General features: G+C 40.8%; 1 protein-coding gene and 1 pseudogene across 1 annotated transcript in view; one reads left to right on the top strand and one right to left on the bottom strand.

Moving 5' to 3' along the window:
* Positions 1–16,332, top strand: part of CCNF (cyclin F) — a 35,096-nt gene extending 18,764 nt beyond the window's left edge. The window contains exons 11-17 of the mRNA XM_060786204.2: positions 1,189–1,312; positions 3,399–3,579; positions 4,086–4,173; positions 5,032–5,131; positions 6,076–6,200; positions 8,551–8,720; positions 11,124–16,332. Of these exons, the coding sequence (XP_060642187.2) occupies positions 1,189–1,312; positions 3,399–3,579; positions 4,086–4,173; positions 5,032–5,131; positions 6,076–6,200; positions 8,551–8,720; positions 11,124–11,590 (1,255 nt within the window). The 3' untranslated portion in view covers positions 11,591–16,332. The remainder of the gene's footprint in view (positions 1–1,188; positions 1,313–3,398; positions 3,580–4,085; positions 4,174–5,031; positions 5,132–6,075; positions 6,201–8,550; positions 8,721–11,123) is intronic.
* On the bottom strand, positions 15,432–17,461 carry LOC132770182 (RPA-related protein RADX-like; annotated as a pseudogene).
* Positions 17,462–19,287: the final 1,826 nt, after the last annotated feature.

The following is a 19,287-nucleotide window of genomic DNA, read 5'->3' as shown; positions in this document are numbered from 1 at the left end:
TAGTCTATCACATGTGCTTATTTCACCAGACACCACGAAGGAGAAATGATGGTTTCTTACCTGTAACCATGTTTCTTCGAGTGGTGATCTGTGAAATTAGCACATCCCCGCCCTTCCTCTCCGCAGATCATGCCTCTAGCCTCGGGCCGCTGCACGGCAGCAGAGAACTAGAGCTACTGTCCCTCCTCCAGCTTATATGCCTCATGGGGAAGAGGGGCGGGGCAGCAGCCACAAGCCACCTCAGCTTTTCAGAGGTTTCCAGTGATTGCTGCACAGGTGCATCAACTATCACATGTGCTAATTTCACAGATCACCACTCGAAGAAACATGGTTACAGGTAAGCAACCATCATTTATCTCTCCTGAAGGAGACTCCAACTGGCTACGTATCTATTATTGCTATTACAGTAGAGTCTCGCTTCTCCAACATAAATGGGCTGGCATAACGTTGGATAAGTGAAAATATTGGATGATAAGGAAAAGGGATTAAGGAAAACCTATTAAACATCAAATTACATTATGATTTTACAAATTAAGCACCAAAACATCATGTTTTACAATAAATCAACAGAAAAAGCAGTTCATTACTCAGTAACGTTATGTAGTAATTAGTTACTGTATTTACAAATTAAGCACCAAAACAGACATGGGCTCTTTCTTTCTCCCACCCTGGACATTTTTCCAGGCAGGAGGTAGACTGCATTGGATAATATAGAATGTTGGATGGGCAAAGGTTGGATAAGGGCGACAGTTGTTGTTATATTTATTTATACCCTGCTTTATCTCTCCTGAGGGAGACTCAAAGCAGCTACATATCCATTATTAGTATTACAATGTATCATCATTATTAATAATATTAATTATTATATTATATATTATTATATTTATTTATATCCCGCTTTATCACTCCCAATGGAGACTCAAAGTAGTTGTGAATCTATTATTATTATATTTAGTTATACCCTGCTTTATCTCTTCTGAAGGAGACTCAAAGCGGCTATGTATTATTATTTTAAATACTCAAGTTGGCGTTAAAAAGAACTGCAGCTAACACTTTCTGGATTAACCTTAAAACTTGAAGGGTTTTTAGTTGCAAATAAAATACCCTTAAGTCTAAAATAGACGTGAAGAACAGAACTTGCGCTTCTTTTTCCTGTATGTGGTGACGCCACTAATCTTATTGTTACAGTTTTATTAGCAAAGAGATCTTGACAATACGGGAAGCAGTTTGGCTCACCGACAACACCTACAAGTATGAAGACCTGGTGAGGATGATGGGAGAGATCATCTCTGCTTTAGAGGGGAAGATACGGGTAAGGATCTAAGACTTGCATGGGGAAAGAGATGCATTTGCCTCCTACAGTGATTTCTGTACTGGCCATTGTGCCATCTTGGCAAAATGAACCAGAGACCTGTGGAGTAACAGATGTTCTGCCTCAAGCATCTTTGCCATCAGTGATACCAACTGCAGCCACTGGACTGGAGTCCACTCTGCCCCCAGTCCATGTGGCTTCTAGCCCAGTTGGTGATACTGCAGTACCACTTCAAGCAGTTAACCAGCCATTAATGCCTATGACCTCTGGTGATGCAGCGGGTTAAACCACAGAACTGCTGAACTTGCGGACCAAAAGGATGGCAGTTCGAATAAGGGGAGCAGGGTGAGCTCCCACTGTTAGACCCTGCTTCTGCCTACCTAGCGGTTCGAAAACATGCAAATGTGAGTAGATCAATAGGTACAGCTTCTGCAGGAAGGTAACGGCGCTCCATGCAATCATGCCGGCCACATGACCTTGGCGGCGTCTTCAGACAATGCCGGCTCTTCAGCTTAGAAATGGAGATGAGCACCACCAGCCAGTCTTACTCAACTAGACTTGATGTCAAGGGGAAATCTTTATCTTTACCTTAATGCAGTGGTTCTTCACCTGTGGGTCCCCAGATGTTTTGGCCTTCAACTCCCAGAAATCCCAACAGCTGGTAAACTGTTGGGAGTTGTAGGCCAAAACACCTGGGGACCCACAGGTTGAGAACCACTGCCTTAATGCCTATGCCTATGCTTCAATCACTGAATCCTTACCAGGGCCCACTGTATCCTTGGTTCCCACTGAACTAGTGATGGTCCCTCCCTTCTCCTTGTGCTGCACAGGGAAGGATCTCCCAAATGATAAAAATATCCTCAGGTTTTTCTTCAGTCTTGGTGTAAAGGCATACAGTTGTCTCATGTAGGTCTCACACTCGTATTTGTACCTTCTACATTAGGCTTACATAATTGCCTGCAGAATGTATACAAAAGTGCCAATGGCAGTGTATTATCACAAGCCTTGGATGAAAGAGTTACCTTTGGCTCAGAACGAGAATGAAGCTTCACTCATGGATGGATACTTTCCTGTGCAGGTTGAAGTGGGAATATGTGGCCAGAGTTCACAAACTGATACCCTGTCTCCACCTATGCCCATCTTCATACCTACTGCTCAAGTGTTGTTGTTGTTATTATTATTATTTGAAACACAACAAGATTAGTACACAGCAAACAAGATCACTATGCTGGCTGTTGTCTTGAATCACACGTCAGACACTTCCCAAGTGTCTATGACTGTAATGTATCAGCAAATAATGCGTGCAGACCTGAGTAAGGTGGCCTTCTGCAGCTGACAGATGGTAATTTTGTCAGCGCCAATTGTGTTTTAAGTGCAGGCCATGGTCTTTAGGCACTACACCCAGTGTGCTGATTACCACTGGGATTACCTTTACTGGCTTGTGCCAGAGTCTTTGCAATTATTATTATTATTATTATTACCCTCTTTATTTCCTCAGAGGAGACTCAAAGCAGCTTAACATAAAAGCATAAGCATACATAATTTAAAATACACAAATATGCAAACATTAAAACAGAATTAAATATGAAAAGTATTAAAACATTCAGAGTTAAAATCCATAACTTGCCAAATCCATAATGTTTTTAAACCATTTTTATAATTTACCCAATAAGCAGATCTATGAGTAAACAAACCATACATGATCAACATAATCGCGTCACATCCAGTAAATCAGTTTTGATATTCTTCCAACACCTTCAACTTGGTTTTCTCAGTTCTCATCATCATCGTCTACTCATATTATTCTTAGCCACAGATACCTGAGTTAGTTTTAGCATTCAAAAAACATATATTCCATATTTATCTAAAAGTCCTATATCCTGCGGTATTATCTTCTTACAATGTTTTTCTTGCTAGTTTGTTGTTGCTTTGTTTTTGTATGTTGCATTCGCTCTCTATCTCATTTTTGTATAGGAATTAATACAAAAGGGAGCAGGAAAAGATGGCACTCCATGCAAACAGATGAAATGTTGCATAGTTTAGGTGTGATGCTGGACTTCACTCTGACTTTCCTTGTTTCTTAAAGATTCCTACGATTGTGGACTATAAAGAAGTGCTACTGAACATAACTCCAATGGAGAAAAGAACTGTTTACCTCTACAGCTTTATCTGTGAACTCTCCCTGCTCAACACGGGTCTTTGCATTTACTCTCCAGCTCGTTTGGCTGCCGCGGCTTTGCTGCTAGCCAGAGTGTTGCACAAACAAGGTAAGAACAATACTATGCAATAAAATTTGAAAAAAATAAAATTGTTTTCCTGGTTGAAAGTGTTAGTGCTGTTTAATTGTGCGGTCCTTACTTTGAAAGTAGTTCTCCCACAAAGTTTTTGCAGTTTAAATAACTTTTCTCATGTTTTTATTATAGAACCAATTAGGAAATGACATCTATAACCCAGAAACACCAATCATATTGCTGTTGTAAAATGGAAAAGTTACAGTTTAGGGGTTTTTTTTAAAGTAAGTTTTGTTAGCAGAGAATAGAATAGCTTTATTGTCATTGTGTTACTGCACAACAAAATTAAATACCTTCCCCATCACACATCCCAAAAACAACACAGCCATCCCTCCACTTTGTAATCACTATTTCACAGCCCCCACATCAATGCGAAGCCATGAAGTTCAATATAGCCACAGCTCTATGGGTGCGCTAACCTGCACAACGCAGAGGTCTGCAAGATTATATGTCTGATTGGTTTTGATTTTTGTTTCCTTCAGCTCACCCTTGGAACAGTCCGCTATCGGAAAGCACAGGATTTTCCCTTGAAGAGCTGATACCTTGCGTGCTGAGCCTGCACAAGAAATGGTAAAGACTGGGGCGGGATGCAAGGAATCTGAAAGCGAGCCACAATGCAAATATCTAGATCAGGCCTGGGCCAACTTCAACCCTCCCTCCAGATGTTTTGGACTGCAACTCCCACAATTCCTAACAGCCAGTAGGAAAATAGGGGGGAGGTTTATAAAATTTGCATTTGCTGAACAAACCTGCAACAGAAACAATGACATTCTGGAGGTCTAAGATAAGTTGGTCCATGGAAAAGGTGGCACAAAGAAAGGGGAAAGGCATGGGGAGGGGTGGAACTAAATATGTTAAGTACTCGGAAGAGTTGTATTAGAACTGTAAGTACAGTATAGTTTGGATGGGGAAAGTTTTAAACTAATTTAGGACTCTTTTATTACTACACATATCATTATTTTACTTTAATAATCAGTGTTAAGACCTTCAGTTTATTCATGCACACACACACACACACACACTTATATAAGCGATGTTCGAAAAAAAGCTTGCAGAATGCAAAATAATGCAAAATAATTATATGTCTTTGTTGACTTTAGTGATTGTAAACAACTATGTCAACCCAATAGGAACCACAGGTTCCATTCTGTTGTGGCCCTTTAGCCCTATACATTAAGAAAAATCCTTTGTTAAGGTGTACTTCCTTGATGCAGATCCTGTTTCAATATGTTTTCTTTTATATTAATAAAATACATACATACATACATACATACATAATTGTGGGAGTTGAAGTCCAAAAGACCTGGAGGGAGGGCTGAAGTTGACCCAGGCCTGTTATGGAAGACTTTATAGGAACTTCTTCATAAAAGGTTATCTTATAATTAATAGTAGAAACAATGCCTGAAAGGGTTGCTTTTTCTCTCCCAGTTTCCACGAGGATGTCCCGAAAGATTATAGGCAGGTTTCCCTCACTGCGGTGAAGCAGCGCTTTGAAGATGAGCGCTATGAAGAAGTTGGCAAGGAGGAGGTGAGTCTGAAGACATAGGGGCCCATTGATCTGAGTGCGGTTGCTTATTTGGACTGCCGAGTTGTCACTGGGAGTTATAGTCTCCCGGTGTTTATGCGTGTCTACTCCAATGTCAACCTAATGAGATATACTTCCAAGTAAATGTGTGCTAAATTGCAGCTCAAATCTAGATAAGGAAGAAGGAGTGTGGTATACTTTCTGTAAATAAATCAGTGGAACATAACATTATTATTATTATTATTATTATTATTATTATTATTATTATCCTGCTTTATCTCCCCAAAGGGGACTCGAAGTGGCTTGACATACAAGCATTAGCACACAATTTAAAATATATTATTAGTTATTTTATACTATTATTATTATATTATCATATTATATTTATTTATACCCTACTTTATCTCTCGCAAAGGGGACTCAAAGTGGCTTGACATAAAAGTATTAGTATACAATTTAAAATACACAAATATGATGTCATACCTAGGGAGCCCCATTAGTTTCCGGAGAAGCTTGGAATGTGGCATATTACATGATTTATTAATTTCAGAAATCTAAGGTATCAAAAATATTTGACCTGTTCAGTTTTGTGGCCCTTAATCTGCCAAGATATAGGGCTTCCATTTTTTGACAAAAATGAGAATTTTGGATTTAACCTAGCTAATTTCCAGTCTATTCATTTCACGGTAGCTGGCAAAGCAATGAATTAACCATTTAAGGCCGATACTAGATAAGGACAGTAACACAATAAGTGCAAAGTCATTTTCTAATATCTGCCTTTCAAAACCCACACTAAATGTAAACGTTGGCTTGATAAAGCAAGGACAAAGGTTAAAAGGGCTTTTTGGAAAGGGGTTTTGAGGACATTAGTTGCAAGGAGTTGGGGTTAAAGATGGATGTAAGTCTAGCTCTACTATCTTATTATTTGGCTATTATTTGTGCCTTAGGTGATGAGTTACAGCCAGCTCTGCTCACTGCTAGGAGTGAAAGAAGAGCATCCGGAGCCAGATTCATTGTACATGAACACGGTGGAAACCTTCCTCACTTCCCCGTCAGGAAAGAGAACTAAAAGGCAAGTTTTAACAGGAAGGGATGGACGATCTCTCTGTTGCATCAACAATGACTGCAGATTGTTTCCTGTGCCTTTTTTGCAAGCCTTGAGGCATCAGCTCACCTGTTGCTGCAGCTTTGCCTGCCTCCTTCCCAGGAGTTCAGTATTGTCTCTCCTGTTGCTGTTTTTACCCATAATATTTTATATTAATTTTTAATTGTTAAAATCCTCCCATTACCCATACCACATATTTCCTCTATTATCTTTCATCCATGAGCACAATTTTCTTAGTTTATGAGCAATGTTTACATTGGCTTCACGGCCTGCTTATCCATTCCATATAAACCATCCATTTATTTTTATTTTGTCTTATTTTACCCTCCTGAATTAAACATTCTATAATGTCAGGTTGAACCGGATCGTCAAGGAAATCATTCCAGTTTTCCTTTGTCCATTTTTTCCTGTCTTTCCAACCTCACGCTGTCATTGTCCTGCTAAATTCGTGGTTTTAAGCCATTCTTGTTCATTCTCTTCAGGTTTGAGAAAGGCGAGATAGAAATATTGTAAATAAATAATAAATAAATTTTATGTTAATCTTGTTACTGAGTTCTTGTTGGAGAGAAAAGTGGGGTATCAATAAACATAATAATAATAATAATAATAATAATAATAATAATAATAATAATCCCATTAGCATCAAATCTATATTCACTTAAAGTGATATTTTAATAGTTTTTTTTTCATTTTCTTCACTATTTCTTCCCCTTTGGGCATTCCCACCACATATGGGCATGCCATCCTTTATTTAATCTCCAGTAACCAACAACACATTGGGATTAATCACTGTTTACCATATATGAAAGCTGGGGCTCGGATCCTATACCATTTCAATAACAATTTCCAGTTCCAGTTCTTTGTATTTCGCAGTTTTGATTTTCTTTATCCACTTCATTAATCTCTGTTATTTGAGTATTGTCTCTATTGTGTGGCGGTGGTTCTTAGGTTTGTCTGAAGACTTTTATGGCTGGAATCACTGGATTGCTGTGAGTTTTCCCGGCTGTCTGGCCATGTTCCAGCCACATTCTCTCCTGACATTTCATCTGCATCTGTGGCTAATGGAATCTTCAGAGGTCTGTTGTCACAGATACAGGTGAAATGTCAGGAGAGAATGATGTTGGAACATGGCCAGGCAGCCTGGAAAACTGATAGCAACCCAGTTCTCTGGTTTCTCAGGCAGAGGTCTCCTTTAGCAATGAGATGTCAGACAACAAATCTCAGGCTCTTTACCTACAGAATGTGGGCTCTACTATCTGCTGTGTTCCAAGCCTGCCTGAGCAAAATGCAAATTGCGGGTGGTAATTCCTTGTTGCTGCTGCCTGTCAAAAAGTGACGCTGCAAACAGTTTGGGGAAGGGAATGATGTCCTTGCAAACTCCTGTATTGACTCAAGTGTTGTGTGCCATCATAGAATCTCATGCACACCTCAATTTTGAAAACCCTGAAATCAAAAAAAGTTCTTGCTGGTGAATGTCATGCGCAGCAGCAAAAGGTGCCTTCTTTGTAATTTGGCCATTACAGTGGCTGCCTGCATAGGATTTCCCTTAGAAAAATGTTAGAGCACCAAAGCTTTCAGCAATAGAAAAGGAAACCTTGGGATGCGTCTGTGCTACAGAATGAATGTACTTTCTCAATGCTATGGAGACTATAGTTTGGGATTGTGGGGGCTACAAAGAAGGCTGACGCCTCACCAAACTACAAATCCCAGCATTGCTATAGCTATTACTTAGAGATGAAGTCCTTCAAATAGAAGCTCCAGGTTCTCCCAAAACAGCTTCCCCTTCTGCTCTTACTCAGCACTAAGATGACCATATGACACTAATCTGATTTTGGCAAGGTCATTTAGCCCAAAAAGGTGAGCATTAGATTCAAGGAAATATAGTAAAAAAAACCTCAAGTGTTAGTCAAAAAGGGCTTGAAACCAATAATAATAATAATAACATGGCAATTCAGCCCGGAAAATTCACAGCAACCTAATGATTCCAGCCATGAAAGTCTCTGACAAAACAACAACAATAATAGTTATATTTCTTGTCCGTCTCTCCTCACGGCTTGAGGAGGATTACAGCATTACTAAGACATAAACAAACACAATCATTTTCAAACACTCCGTAATATACACGTATTAAAACATACCTCCATAAAATATGTATCAGGTGCACAAAACAAAAACAAGGCATACAGTGAAGTGTAAAATTTAGCATTAAAACTGTCTAGGTAGGCCTGCCGGAAGAGAGAGGTTGTCACTTGTATCTTGAGGTTGAGCCGGCTTCTCTTTCTCCTTTTGAGGATTTGTCTTTGATTCCTGCTTATAGGAGAAGAGAAGATAGCATCCAAGAAGACCGGGGGAGTTTTGTGACAACCCCCACGGCTGAGCTTTCCAACCAAGAGGAGAGTCTTCTGGACAACTTTCTGGACTGGAGTTTAGATTCCTGCTCTGGCTACGAAGGCGATCAAGAAAGCGAAGGAGAGAAGGAAGGAGACAGTAAGCTATCTTTTCTTTCTTCCTCTTCTTCCTCTCCCTTCCTTTTTTACTGCTATTGCCAATAATTTATTTTTGTGTCAAAAGCATTGCATAAATATTTATTTATTTACTTACTTTATGTCTACCCCGCTCCATCTCACCCTGAGGGGGACTCAGAGCGGCTTCCAAGTTTTGGCAAACATTCAATGCTGCAAATATAAAAGATCAAGCAAACATACACAATTAACCATTAAAATCAATTAAACATATATATACAAATCAAGACCATGTAAAAACATGTAAAACTTAGCACTAATCCTGAAATCGTCATCCCGATTACTGTATATACTTGAGTATAAGCCGACCCAAATATCAGCCAAGGCACCTAATTTTACCACAAAAACCTAGAAAAACTTAATGACTCGAGTATAAGCCAAGGGTGGGAAATGCAGCCACTACTGGTAAATTTCAAAAATAAAAATAGATACCAATAAAATTACATTAATTGAGGCATCAGTAGGTTAATTTTTTTGAGTATTTACCATATTTCAAAGAAAAACAATATACTAGCTCTTTAATTGGAAAGGGGGGGTCAACAAAAACAATATGTATCAACAATAATTTTATAATAATGGGGACTCAGGGCAGCTTCCAACATAGTAACAGGCAGACATTCAATGCCGCATTGGCCCACGAGCCATTTCTTCTCTGCCAAAAATACCCAGACAGATGGCCACACAGCCTCAATAAGAAAAAAAAAGAATTGGAAGAGACCCCTTGAGCCATCTAGTCCAACCCCTTTCTGCCTTCATGCACTAAAAGCACAATCAGAGTACTCCTGACAGATGGCAATCCAGCGTCAATAATGATGATGCTGATGACGACGATGAGTTGGAAGAGACACCTTGGGCCATCTAGTCCAACCCCCTTCGGCCTTCATGCACCAAAAGCACAATCAAAGCACTCCTGACCAATGGCCACCCAGCCTCAACAGCAATAATAATAATGTTTTCACTTCCTAGCTCTGGAAGGCAGGCAGGCTGCTGTGAGTGGATGTCCTCCACTCGCTGCACCGCCTCTGCAGCTAGGGCAGGCCAGCATGAGGAAGGAGGCCAGACCCAGCCTTGCCGGAAGCGAGGCCAAGTGAAGCTGGTTGTGGAGGCCAGCAGAAGCCTCCATAGCCAGCTTCACTCGGCCTCGCTTCTGGCGAGGACACCTCCGACTGAATGAAGTGACTGGTGAGTACGCCCACTGCCGCTTTCAGTGAGGCTGCCTCCAGCCTCCTTCCTCACGCTGCCTCCTTCCTTCCTGGGGCCAGCTTCATGTGGGCAGACTTATGCCAAACAGGGCAGGCATGCTCAGCAGTTGAATAAGACAAGGTCAGGGCTGATGTTCTTGTTAATTTTGGGTCTGCACCCCATATACTATTGATAAGTTTCCACAGGATGTTATTGCGTGCAGCTACTTTGTGCTTGGTGTTCTCACAGTGTTTCCTAAATGTTAGTGTTTGATCTAAGGTGACGGCATGATATTTAGGGTGGGGAACGGTGTTCGAGCTCTTGGCCTTCCCAGGTAACTTTCAATGTCCTGTTGGCTTTACAGTTGTGTAAGTGGAAAGGACACACTTCTGCCAGGGTTAGGCTTCAGGTGGTTATCTTCATAGTAGCTGGAGAGATCTTTCACGTGGCCTTGGGAGCTGTGCAATAGTGATTAGAAGGTGGAAGGATGGCTGCGTTGGTTTGCGATGTGTGCTGGGGAAGACATTTAATTTTGTTGTACAATGACATTAATGTTATTCTATTCTATTCATCATCCTGTAATATTTTAATCCCTGGGTTATCAATGTCAGTGTTTCCTAATTGATTTTATCATAAAAACATGGGGAAGGTTGATTAAACTGCCAAAACTTTGTTTCTGTGGAAGGGACATTATCCTGACGCAGCACAGTTTGCAATAGTTTTCCAATGAATTTCTCGTTATTGAGTCTTAACTAATCCAATCTCGTTTGTGGCAGCCACAAAAACAAAAATTCTGGGAGTAGAACAACTACTTTCAAAGTCAATAGTGTGCAATGAAACAGGAAATAACATTCTCAAACCAGGAAGAGAACATGTTTCAAATTGTGTTACATAGTGTTATAGAACTTAAGTAAATAAAATCAATGTAGATTGTATAAAACCAGGTATGGTTTATATGTAAATATGTTTCAATATGTGTATTTTACAGAGTGTTTTTAAATGATGATGTGCTTTAATAGTGTTGTAACTTGCCTCGAGCCATGAGAAGAGGCGGGTAAGAATTATTATTATTATTATTATTATTATTATTATTATTATTCCCATGTGTTACCACCTTGTGTTTTAAATAAGTTCCTGACCCGATTTCATGCATTTGTGTCACTAATGAGATAATCTTTCTGTCCAGTTACAGTTCCCAGTGGAGTTCTAGACGTGGCTGTGGTGTGCATGGACCCTAAAGAGCGTGCTGCTGGCGGCTGCTGCTGCGACGCATCCAGCGATGAAGAGAGCCTCGCGAAAGAAGGGTCCTTGTCCAGTTTCAAGGAGGATGGCCATCCTGTGGCAGAGAAGAAATGGCTCGTGGGCCAATGCGGCTTATTACCGGCCTCTTCCACAGATGCCAGCTCTGGGTATTCTTCAGTTCACAGTGCCAGCCCCGGCTCCGCTGTCGATTGCAATTTCGGCACTTCTTACAAAGCCACTACCTCAGCAGCGCAACCTTTGGGTCCCATGATGAGCAAAGGCCCGCGGCTGTTGCGCAACCCAGCCATGCGTTTACAGTCCTTTCGGGCCGAAAGGAGGCAAGCCAAGCGGAAAAATGTGGCCCAGTACAGCGAGGAGGAGAGGATGAACCTGGGCTTCTTAAGCCTCTGATGCCACAACAGGATACACAAACATGGAAGTTCTGTGACATTTCTGGGATGTACGTGGTCAAAGGCTACATTGCACACGTTGGGTTGCGGGCTTTGTAGCATTGGTCTGTTTCTCTTGTTTACTAAGGGTTTTCCCCAAGGATTCTGCCAGCCTCTCTGCACCTCCTCTTGTGATTAAGCTTTGCAACTGAAATCAACAAGGCTTAAGGCATTGTTAGCAGGAGTAACCGGTTCTCCTTCTCCTCTGTGAATGCCTTGTGGGCAACATGGCATTGAAGTGTTGCTGCTTCTATTATTTTTCTCCCCCATCTCCTCCATAATCTATTGCTTGTGCCAGGTCATATACAAGGTGTTCCAAAAAAATGTATACACACACTTTCAAAAATTATAAAGTCAACATTTCTTAAAATGTAATAGAATCTAGACATTACTGACTTATTTTGTCAATGCCTGCTTTCAAACTGATGTCCATTTTGGTCCAGGCACTGCTGACAATGCAAAGCAATGGAAACGCAAACATCGCGAAAGATTTTGTTTGATATTTGTGCCCATTCTCATTTGATGGCTGCTGGTCTCAATTCAGCAATGGTTGCAGGCTTCGTAGCGTAGGCTTCCTCTTTTTAAATATCCCCATTTTTTAAAAGGAGGTCTAGTGTGAGGTGTGGTTGAACGAGCAGGGTTCAAAACAGAATGGTCCAATTCACCCTCTTCTTGATGAAAAACAAGCCGCACCATACAATAACTCGTGGTAAATTAACATGATGTTCTGCAATAAAAATGCGGGTTATTATCAAGTCCCCAGGAAGTGCCATTGCGGTGGTTCATAAGTTACTATTGTGTAGACCAAAATTAGCTATGTATCCCTATCATTCCTTCTCCCCCTTAGAACTACACAAAGCTTATGTAGTTCTAATGTGAGCATTCCTAATCTACTTAAGGGGTGTTAAATCATCAATTTCTAAGATCGCTTAAGTGTGCGGTAGATAAAACATTTATATTTTTATATTAACATTCCAAACCTAATTAAAGGGCTTCATCACTCCATCTTGGTTGTAGAACGTGCCATTCTGAACAGTGCCATCAGATTCAAAACTTGAATTCAACCCATGGTAACAAGTCTTTGAACCTCCCTCCTTCCTAAACTGTATTTGCACTTCAACTATGTTTTCACATTTCCAGGAGCATTTTAAATTGGATCTTCCTTTGTTCAAAGCTTATTCAAATGTCCATGATTAATTCCAATGGGTTTAACCTGGAGAAAAAAAAGGAACGTCACTTATCAGCTTTTAAAGTGTGTATACTTTTTTGGGGGATATCCTGTATCTGGTCTCTCATGGCTTAGCTGCAGACCTCTTCCAACAATGGCCCTCTAGTTTGAAAAGCCATGGCCAGTTTGTGCAGTGGCCAGGAGTTCTGGGAACTGGAGTCCAAAACACCGGGAGGTTGAAGAGGCCTTGTAGCCCCTTGTTGCATTTCTATCTGTTCTTTATCCCCTCCCTTTTTCGTTTTGGAAATCTTGAACATGGCTGAGAACATCTCTGCTTCCCCCTTTTCGTTCATCTTGGAACAAATGGAAGTGATAAAGAAGAACTTTAAAACTTATGGAATGGAAGTAATGCAAAACAAAGAAAGGACACAAACCTTTATATTTGCTCTCTATAACGTTTACCAGAATGTTAGCTCTTCAGTCTCTGGGGGGAACAGTTCCCCACCTCTGAACTGAATAATTTCAATTCATATTTGGTATTCCAGAAGTGACCTGCATTGCCTTATTTTAATTGCCTTTGTTGATTCTGCAGTTTGCTGAGAAGCCTGTTTACCAATTTTTTTTAAGACTAGGTGCTATTTTTGTTTTAAGCAAAACGGTGGCCATTGTCATGGATTGGTAGGAAAACGACTCTCTGGGAATAAGCATTGGATTTTTTGTGCTTTTTTTTAAAAAAAAAATCCTTATATATTTGTTTCCTTTTTTATTGTACCTGTGCCTTTAAGATGCCAAACTATAGTCCTTTCATGTCTTGATTCTCTCCCAGTCTCAAAGGGATTAATTACCCTACAAAGGAATGTGATGACAGTCATTAAACCCATGAATCTTACCCAAATTAAGGGTGAAGAATGTTTGATTCCTATTATATCTGATGCCCTATAGCTCATTGTTTGCAGAAACTATGGAATGGGCTGTCTCTCCAAACTGGTATACCTGCAATCTGAATTCAGTTATCATGGATCTATGGGCTTGATCATTGTTCTGTTGGACTAACCTCTGATCTGTGTGTGAGCAACACTTTGATGGCACAATCCCTGTTATTGTGATTGTTGTACTGGGGAAAAGAGATTTTGAACAACATCCTCTGCTTTGCCTAGAGAGGGATCTATCCACAACAGGGTCTGGTTTCTTTGATGAATTGTGCCTCCTTTAGAATGTATGCCAATGGTACAAAATGTGTGCACTTCCTAATGACTACACAATTTTGAAGATAAAAAAGAAAACACTGGACAGGTTAAATGAGTCCTTTTTAAAGATAGTAATGTCAATGACAGTTCACGTTGCTTAGTGGTGATATTTTTTTATAAAAGCAAACAATTTTTATATTAAAAAATTGGTTTCAGACTTTGTTTATGGGTAACAGCGCTCAGATAAAAGGTTTGTGTATTGTATCTTAAAGAGCTTACATACAAAATCAGCTTTAAAAAAAACCTGCAGAACTTCTCTTGTTTGCAACTTGGGAACTGCCTGTGTGTGTGTGTATAGAAAGAGAAGCTAGAGTTACACTTAAAAATGCCCCCATTCCGACTTACCTACAAAAAACAAACCTACAAAACCGATCTTGTTCGTAGCTTGGGAACTGATGTGTGTGTGTATAAATGAATGAGAGAATGATTGGGGTTACACTTCAAAAATATCCTTGTTCTAACTCACATACAGATTCAACTTTTCTTTTTGTGTACCTACATATCTATGTGCACAGACACGCGTACTTTGCTCTTCATTTGTATTGCACAGCAGATAACGCCCTTCTGAAGGCGTTATCTGAAAAATTTCCCGGGGCTGAGATAACCACAAGGTCTACATAAACAGCAGCTTCACTTCATTTCCATTTCTACAAAAGGAGTCAAATGATAATTTCTCATTTGAATGTTGTGCTTGGAAATGACCAGCTTTGCAGGGCAGAGAGATGTTATAAAAACACAACTGACAGTATAATTATTCTCGTTTGGCCCAGCAAACAAAAGGGCTGGATAACAAAAAGGGAACCCCTCCCAGCCTTAGGTAATGTTGGCTTCTTTAAGAAAATAGTCATTTTCAGAAACCAGGAGATCACAGTGTAGATTCAGAAACCTTACACATTTTCTTTGTTCCTCTCCCAATTCCTTCAAATTGTCAGTAAGAAGATGAAATGGGACAATCTAATTTTAGCAGTTGTTTCTTGACACGTCTCATTTCACTTCAGTGATACTTGGAAGCTTTCAGAAAAATCACAGAGAGAATTCACTATTGTGGTAAAAGTTTGGGAACATCATCAAGCTTAGATGCCAACCAATTAAGTATGCAGTTCTTAATTGGCCAATTTTTTCTACCTGTGCAAAGATCTATTCACAGGACAGTGTTTGGCCTGTCTTGCAACCCAACACTCAAAGAAAGATGTCACGATGAACCATTTGGCAATGTACCTTTTTACAGAAAAGCATCTTCCTAGGAGCCAATGATTAGGGACTTCCTTTTGCAATCCTGCTGGCTAAGTAAGCTTTTCTCAAGCAGTGGCAGGAAAATGCTGAAATACATGTTAATTCCTCTTCACCATCTGATCCTTCATAAACTATGTTTGGTTTGCTACATTGACTTAGTACACTTTGTTCAGAAAGACCTCAAAGACCTTCGCCTTCAGAACAGATATCCAGGATACAGATGACATGTTTCTCCAGGTCAGCAGCGGCTTTTGCAACTACATCTGTAAATGGAAATATTTCAGGATGCCCTTCATTGTTAATACTCTTGTTGACATGAAGTACCACTTGTCTGAGGCACACTACAGAACTGGTTGTACCTTTTCCATGAAATAAATGGGAGTCTTCAGGACAATATACGGGAAGGAAAGCAACATCTACAGCAATGTGATTTATCAGAAGAATAGCCACTTCATAGTATTCAGGAGGATACATTTTCAAAGGTACCTGCTTCTCCATTTGTTGCACACTGGGTTTGCATCTGACTGTCTGAAGACTGTATTGTCACATAATGTGTGTCATTAAATTTACAAGGGAGGCTTTCTGGGAAAATGCTGCTGTTGTTTAAATGTTGTGTTAAGTTGTCTTTGCTACCCAGAGAGTGCTTTACGGCACATCCTCTATGCTTGGACTCTTACAGGCACACCAGCTATTTCTTTGCTATTTTTAAAGGAATGTGTTGCTTCTTCCTTCACTCCTTGACTTTGTTTCATTTTAAATAATCACGGGGTGTCTGCGCCCTACACCACTGGAGAAATTACACTGTTTAGCCGGCATTGCACCACCTGACATCTGCCGGGAAGTAGCAGCCAATAGTGAAAGAACCAAGGCAGTGACATCCCCAGCTCAGCCCTTGTTTGGGTATCAGCCAGCACGTCAACGACTTAAATCAAGAAATAGTTTTCTAAGTTCTACAGAGACACTCGCTGGAACACCTCAGCAAGCAAGAGTCCAAAAGTGGCAAGCTCAAACCCAGAATCTCAACCAATGGCTGATACCAAATGAGAGACTCCCTCCTGGGCACACAGAAGACTGGGCGACTTGGAAGGCGCTGAACAGAACGCGCTCTGGCACCACGAGATGCAGAGCCAATCTTAAGAAATGGGACTACAAAGTGGAATCCACGACATGCGAGTGTGGAGAGGAGCAAACCACTGACCACTTGCTGCAATGCAACCTGAGCCCTGCCACATGCACAATGGAGGGCCTTCTTGCGGCAACACCAGAGGCACTCCCAAGTGGCCAGATACTGGTCAAAGGACATTTAATCAACTACCAAGCTTGCAAATTTTGTTTTGTGTCTGTTTGTTTGTTTTTTGTTCTGTTAGAAATGTAATGCAATCATCTGGTTGGACGGGTGGGAAAGAGTAATATCCACTAATGGCCATTCTCTCCATATGAGAAGCTCGCCTCTGTGTTCTAATCCATTGAATAAAGTTTTTCACTTTGGTATCTTTTGTATATGGCTGGTCTTTGTGCTAAATACCTGACTTTCATTACTAGTGGTCAGGTAAACTGTAGAGGAGCCATTCTCAGCTTCATCTCGTATCACCCGCATCTGTGTACATACCAAGTATGTCATTGGGTGAATTCCTTCAAATACATCTGGTTGACATGTAGCAAACAATTCCAGTATGAAGGGCTGCTCTGAGGTCCCATTGATAAAATGCACACAGCGACTCATCCAAAAATCCTCTCCCATGTTCCCTTTTCCTTGTGCATTGAGTCCTTCCTACATATTGCACAAGTCCAATAATATCACAGCAGTGATTATTTAGCAGGTTGTCTAATTCAGACCTTGTTATAAACTGATATTTAACTTCAGGCAACTCCCACTCTGCTATAACTTGATGTTCAGGAATGATGCTAATCTTCATTTCAGGGTCTAAGGATTCAAAGCGATTTCAATTGTAGATAATCTGGAGCCTGTGAAGGCTCCAGGAGCCACCTGTGTTTCAAGGGGATTTATTTATTTATCGTGTAATCCGCAACCAGAACATTGTATTACATTTCTAACAGAACAAAACAAACAAACAGATTTTAAAAACCCCACAAATTTTGCAAACTTGGTAGCTGATTAAATGTCCTTTGACCAGTATCTGGCCACTTGGAGTGCCTCTGGTGTTGCCGCAAGAAGGTCCTCCATCGTGCATGTGGCAGGGCTCAGGCTGCATTATTTGTATTGTCAGAAGCAAACCGAGAGTACAGTTGCAATGTATTTAAAAAACACAAAGCTTTAAAAACTTGGCATGATACTAAATGTCCTTTGACCAGTAGCTGGCCACTTGGAGTGCCTCTGGTGTTGCTATAAGAAGGTCCTCCATTGTGCATGTGGCAGGATTCAGACTGCATTGTAATAGGTGGTCTATGTTTTGCTTTTCTCCAAACCCGCATGTCGTGGACTCCACTTTGTGGCCCCATTTCTTAAGGTTAGCTCTGCATCTCATGGTGCCAGAACGCAGTCTGTTCAGTGCCTTCCAAGTCATCTATTCTGTGTGCTCAGGAGGGATTCTCTCATTCGGTATCAGCCATGGCTTGAGGTTCCGGGTTTGAGCCTGCCACTTTTGGACTCTCACTTGCTGTTCCTGCGAGTATCTCTGTAGATCTAAAAAAACCTATTTCTTGATTTAAGGCGTTGGTGTGCTGGCTGATATCTGAACTGGGGATGGGCCAGAGATGTCACTGCCTTAGTCCTTTGATTGTTGGCTGCTACTTCCCAGTGAATGTCAGGTGGTGCAATACTGGCCAAACAGTATAATTTCTCCAGTGGTGTGAGGCGTAGACATCCTGTGATAATGCGGCATGTCTCATTAAGAGCCACATACACTGTTTTAATGTGGTGAGATGTGTTCCACACTGGGCATGCACATTCAGCAGCAGAGTAGCAAAGAGCAAGGGAAGATGCCTTCACTGTGTCTGGTTGTGATCCCCAGGTTGTGCCAGTCACCTTTCGTATCATATTATTTCTAGAGTTCACTTTTTGCTTGATAGTCAAGCAGTGCTTCTTGTAAGTCAGAACATGGTCCAGGGTATCTCCCAATTATTTTGTGTGCTGCAGTGCTCCAGTGGGATTCCTTCCCAGGTAATCCTCAGAGCTCGAGATGCTTCTCTATTCTTAAGGTGAAAAATACACTTCTGTGTTTTAGATGGGTTAGGAATCAGCTGGTTTTCCCTGTAATAGACAGTAAGAGCGCCTAAAGCTTCGGAGAGCTTCTATGCAACCATTTCAAAGGTCCCTGCTTGGGCAGTGATGGCACAATCGTCAGCATAGATGAAACTCTCTGTCCCTTCTGGCCGTGGATGGTTATTTGTGTAAATGTTGAACATGGATGGAGCAAGCACGTTCCCCTGAGGCAGGCCGTTCTTCTGTTTCCGCCATCTGCTTCTCTGGCCCTGGAACTCAACAAAAAAGCTGCTCTTTTGTAGCAGATTTCCTATGAAGCAGGTGAGGTGGTAATCCTTTATGATATTATACATTTTCCTCAGAAGAAGGCGATTCTTTACAGTGTCATTGGGTGCTGACAGGTCTATGAAGACAGCTCCTGTGATCTGCTGCCTTTCAAAGCCATGTTCTATGTATTGTCGAAGGCTTTCATGGCTTGAATCACTAGGTTCTTGTGGGTTTTTTTGGGCTATATGGCCATGTTCTAGAGGCATTTCTCCTGACGTTTCGCCTGCATCTATGGCAAGCATCCTCAGAGACCTCACCTCTGAGGATGCTTGCCATAGATGCAGGCGAAACGTCAGGAGAAATGCCTCTAGAACATGGCCATATAGCCTGAAAAAACCCACAAGAACTGAGCATCTTCTATGTGCTGAGTCAGGTTCAACACTTGCGATGTGTAGCTTTTGCCTTTCCTAAAGCCCGCAAATAAAATAATATAAAGAAAATAAAATAATATAAATATTAAAATAATATATTGATATAATAAAATAATGTCACAATAAAATAATTAATAAATAATAGAATGC

The sequence above is a fragment of the Anolis sagrei genome, chromosome X, assembly GCF_037176765.1.
Source record: "Anolis sagrei isolate rAnoSag1 chromosome X, rAnoSag1.mat, whole genome shotgun sequence".
NCBI lineage: Eukaryota > Metazoa > Chordata > Lepidosauria > Squamata > Dactyloidae > Anolis > Anolis sagrei.
Note: the sequence above shows the minus strand (reverse complement) of the source record. Positions and strands in the feature narration are given on the sequence as shown.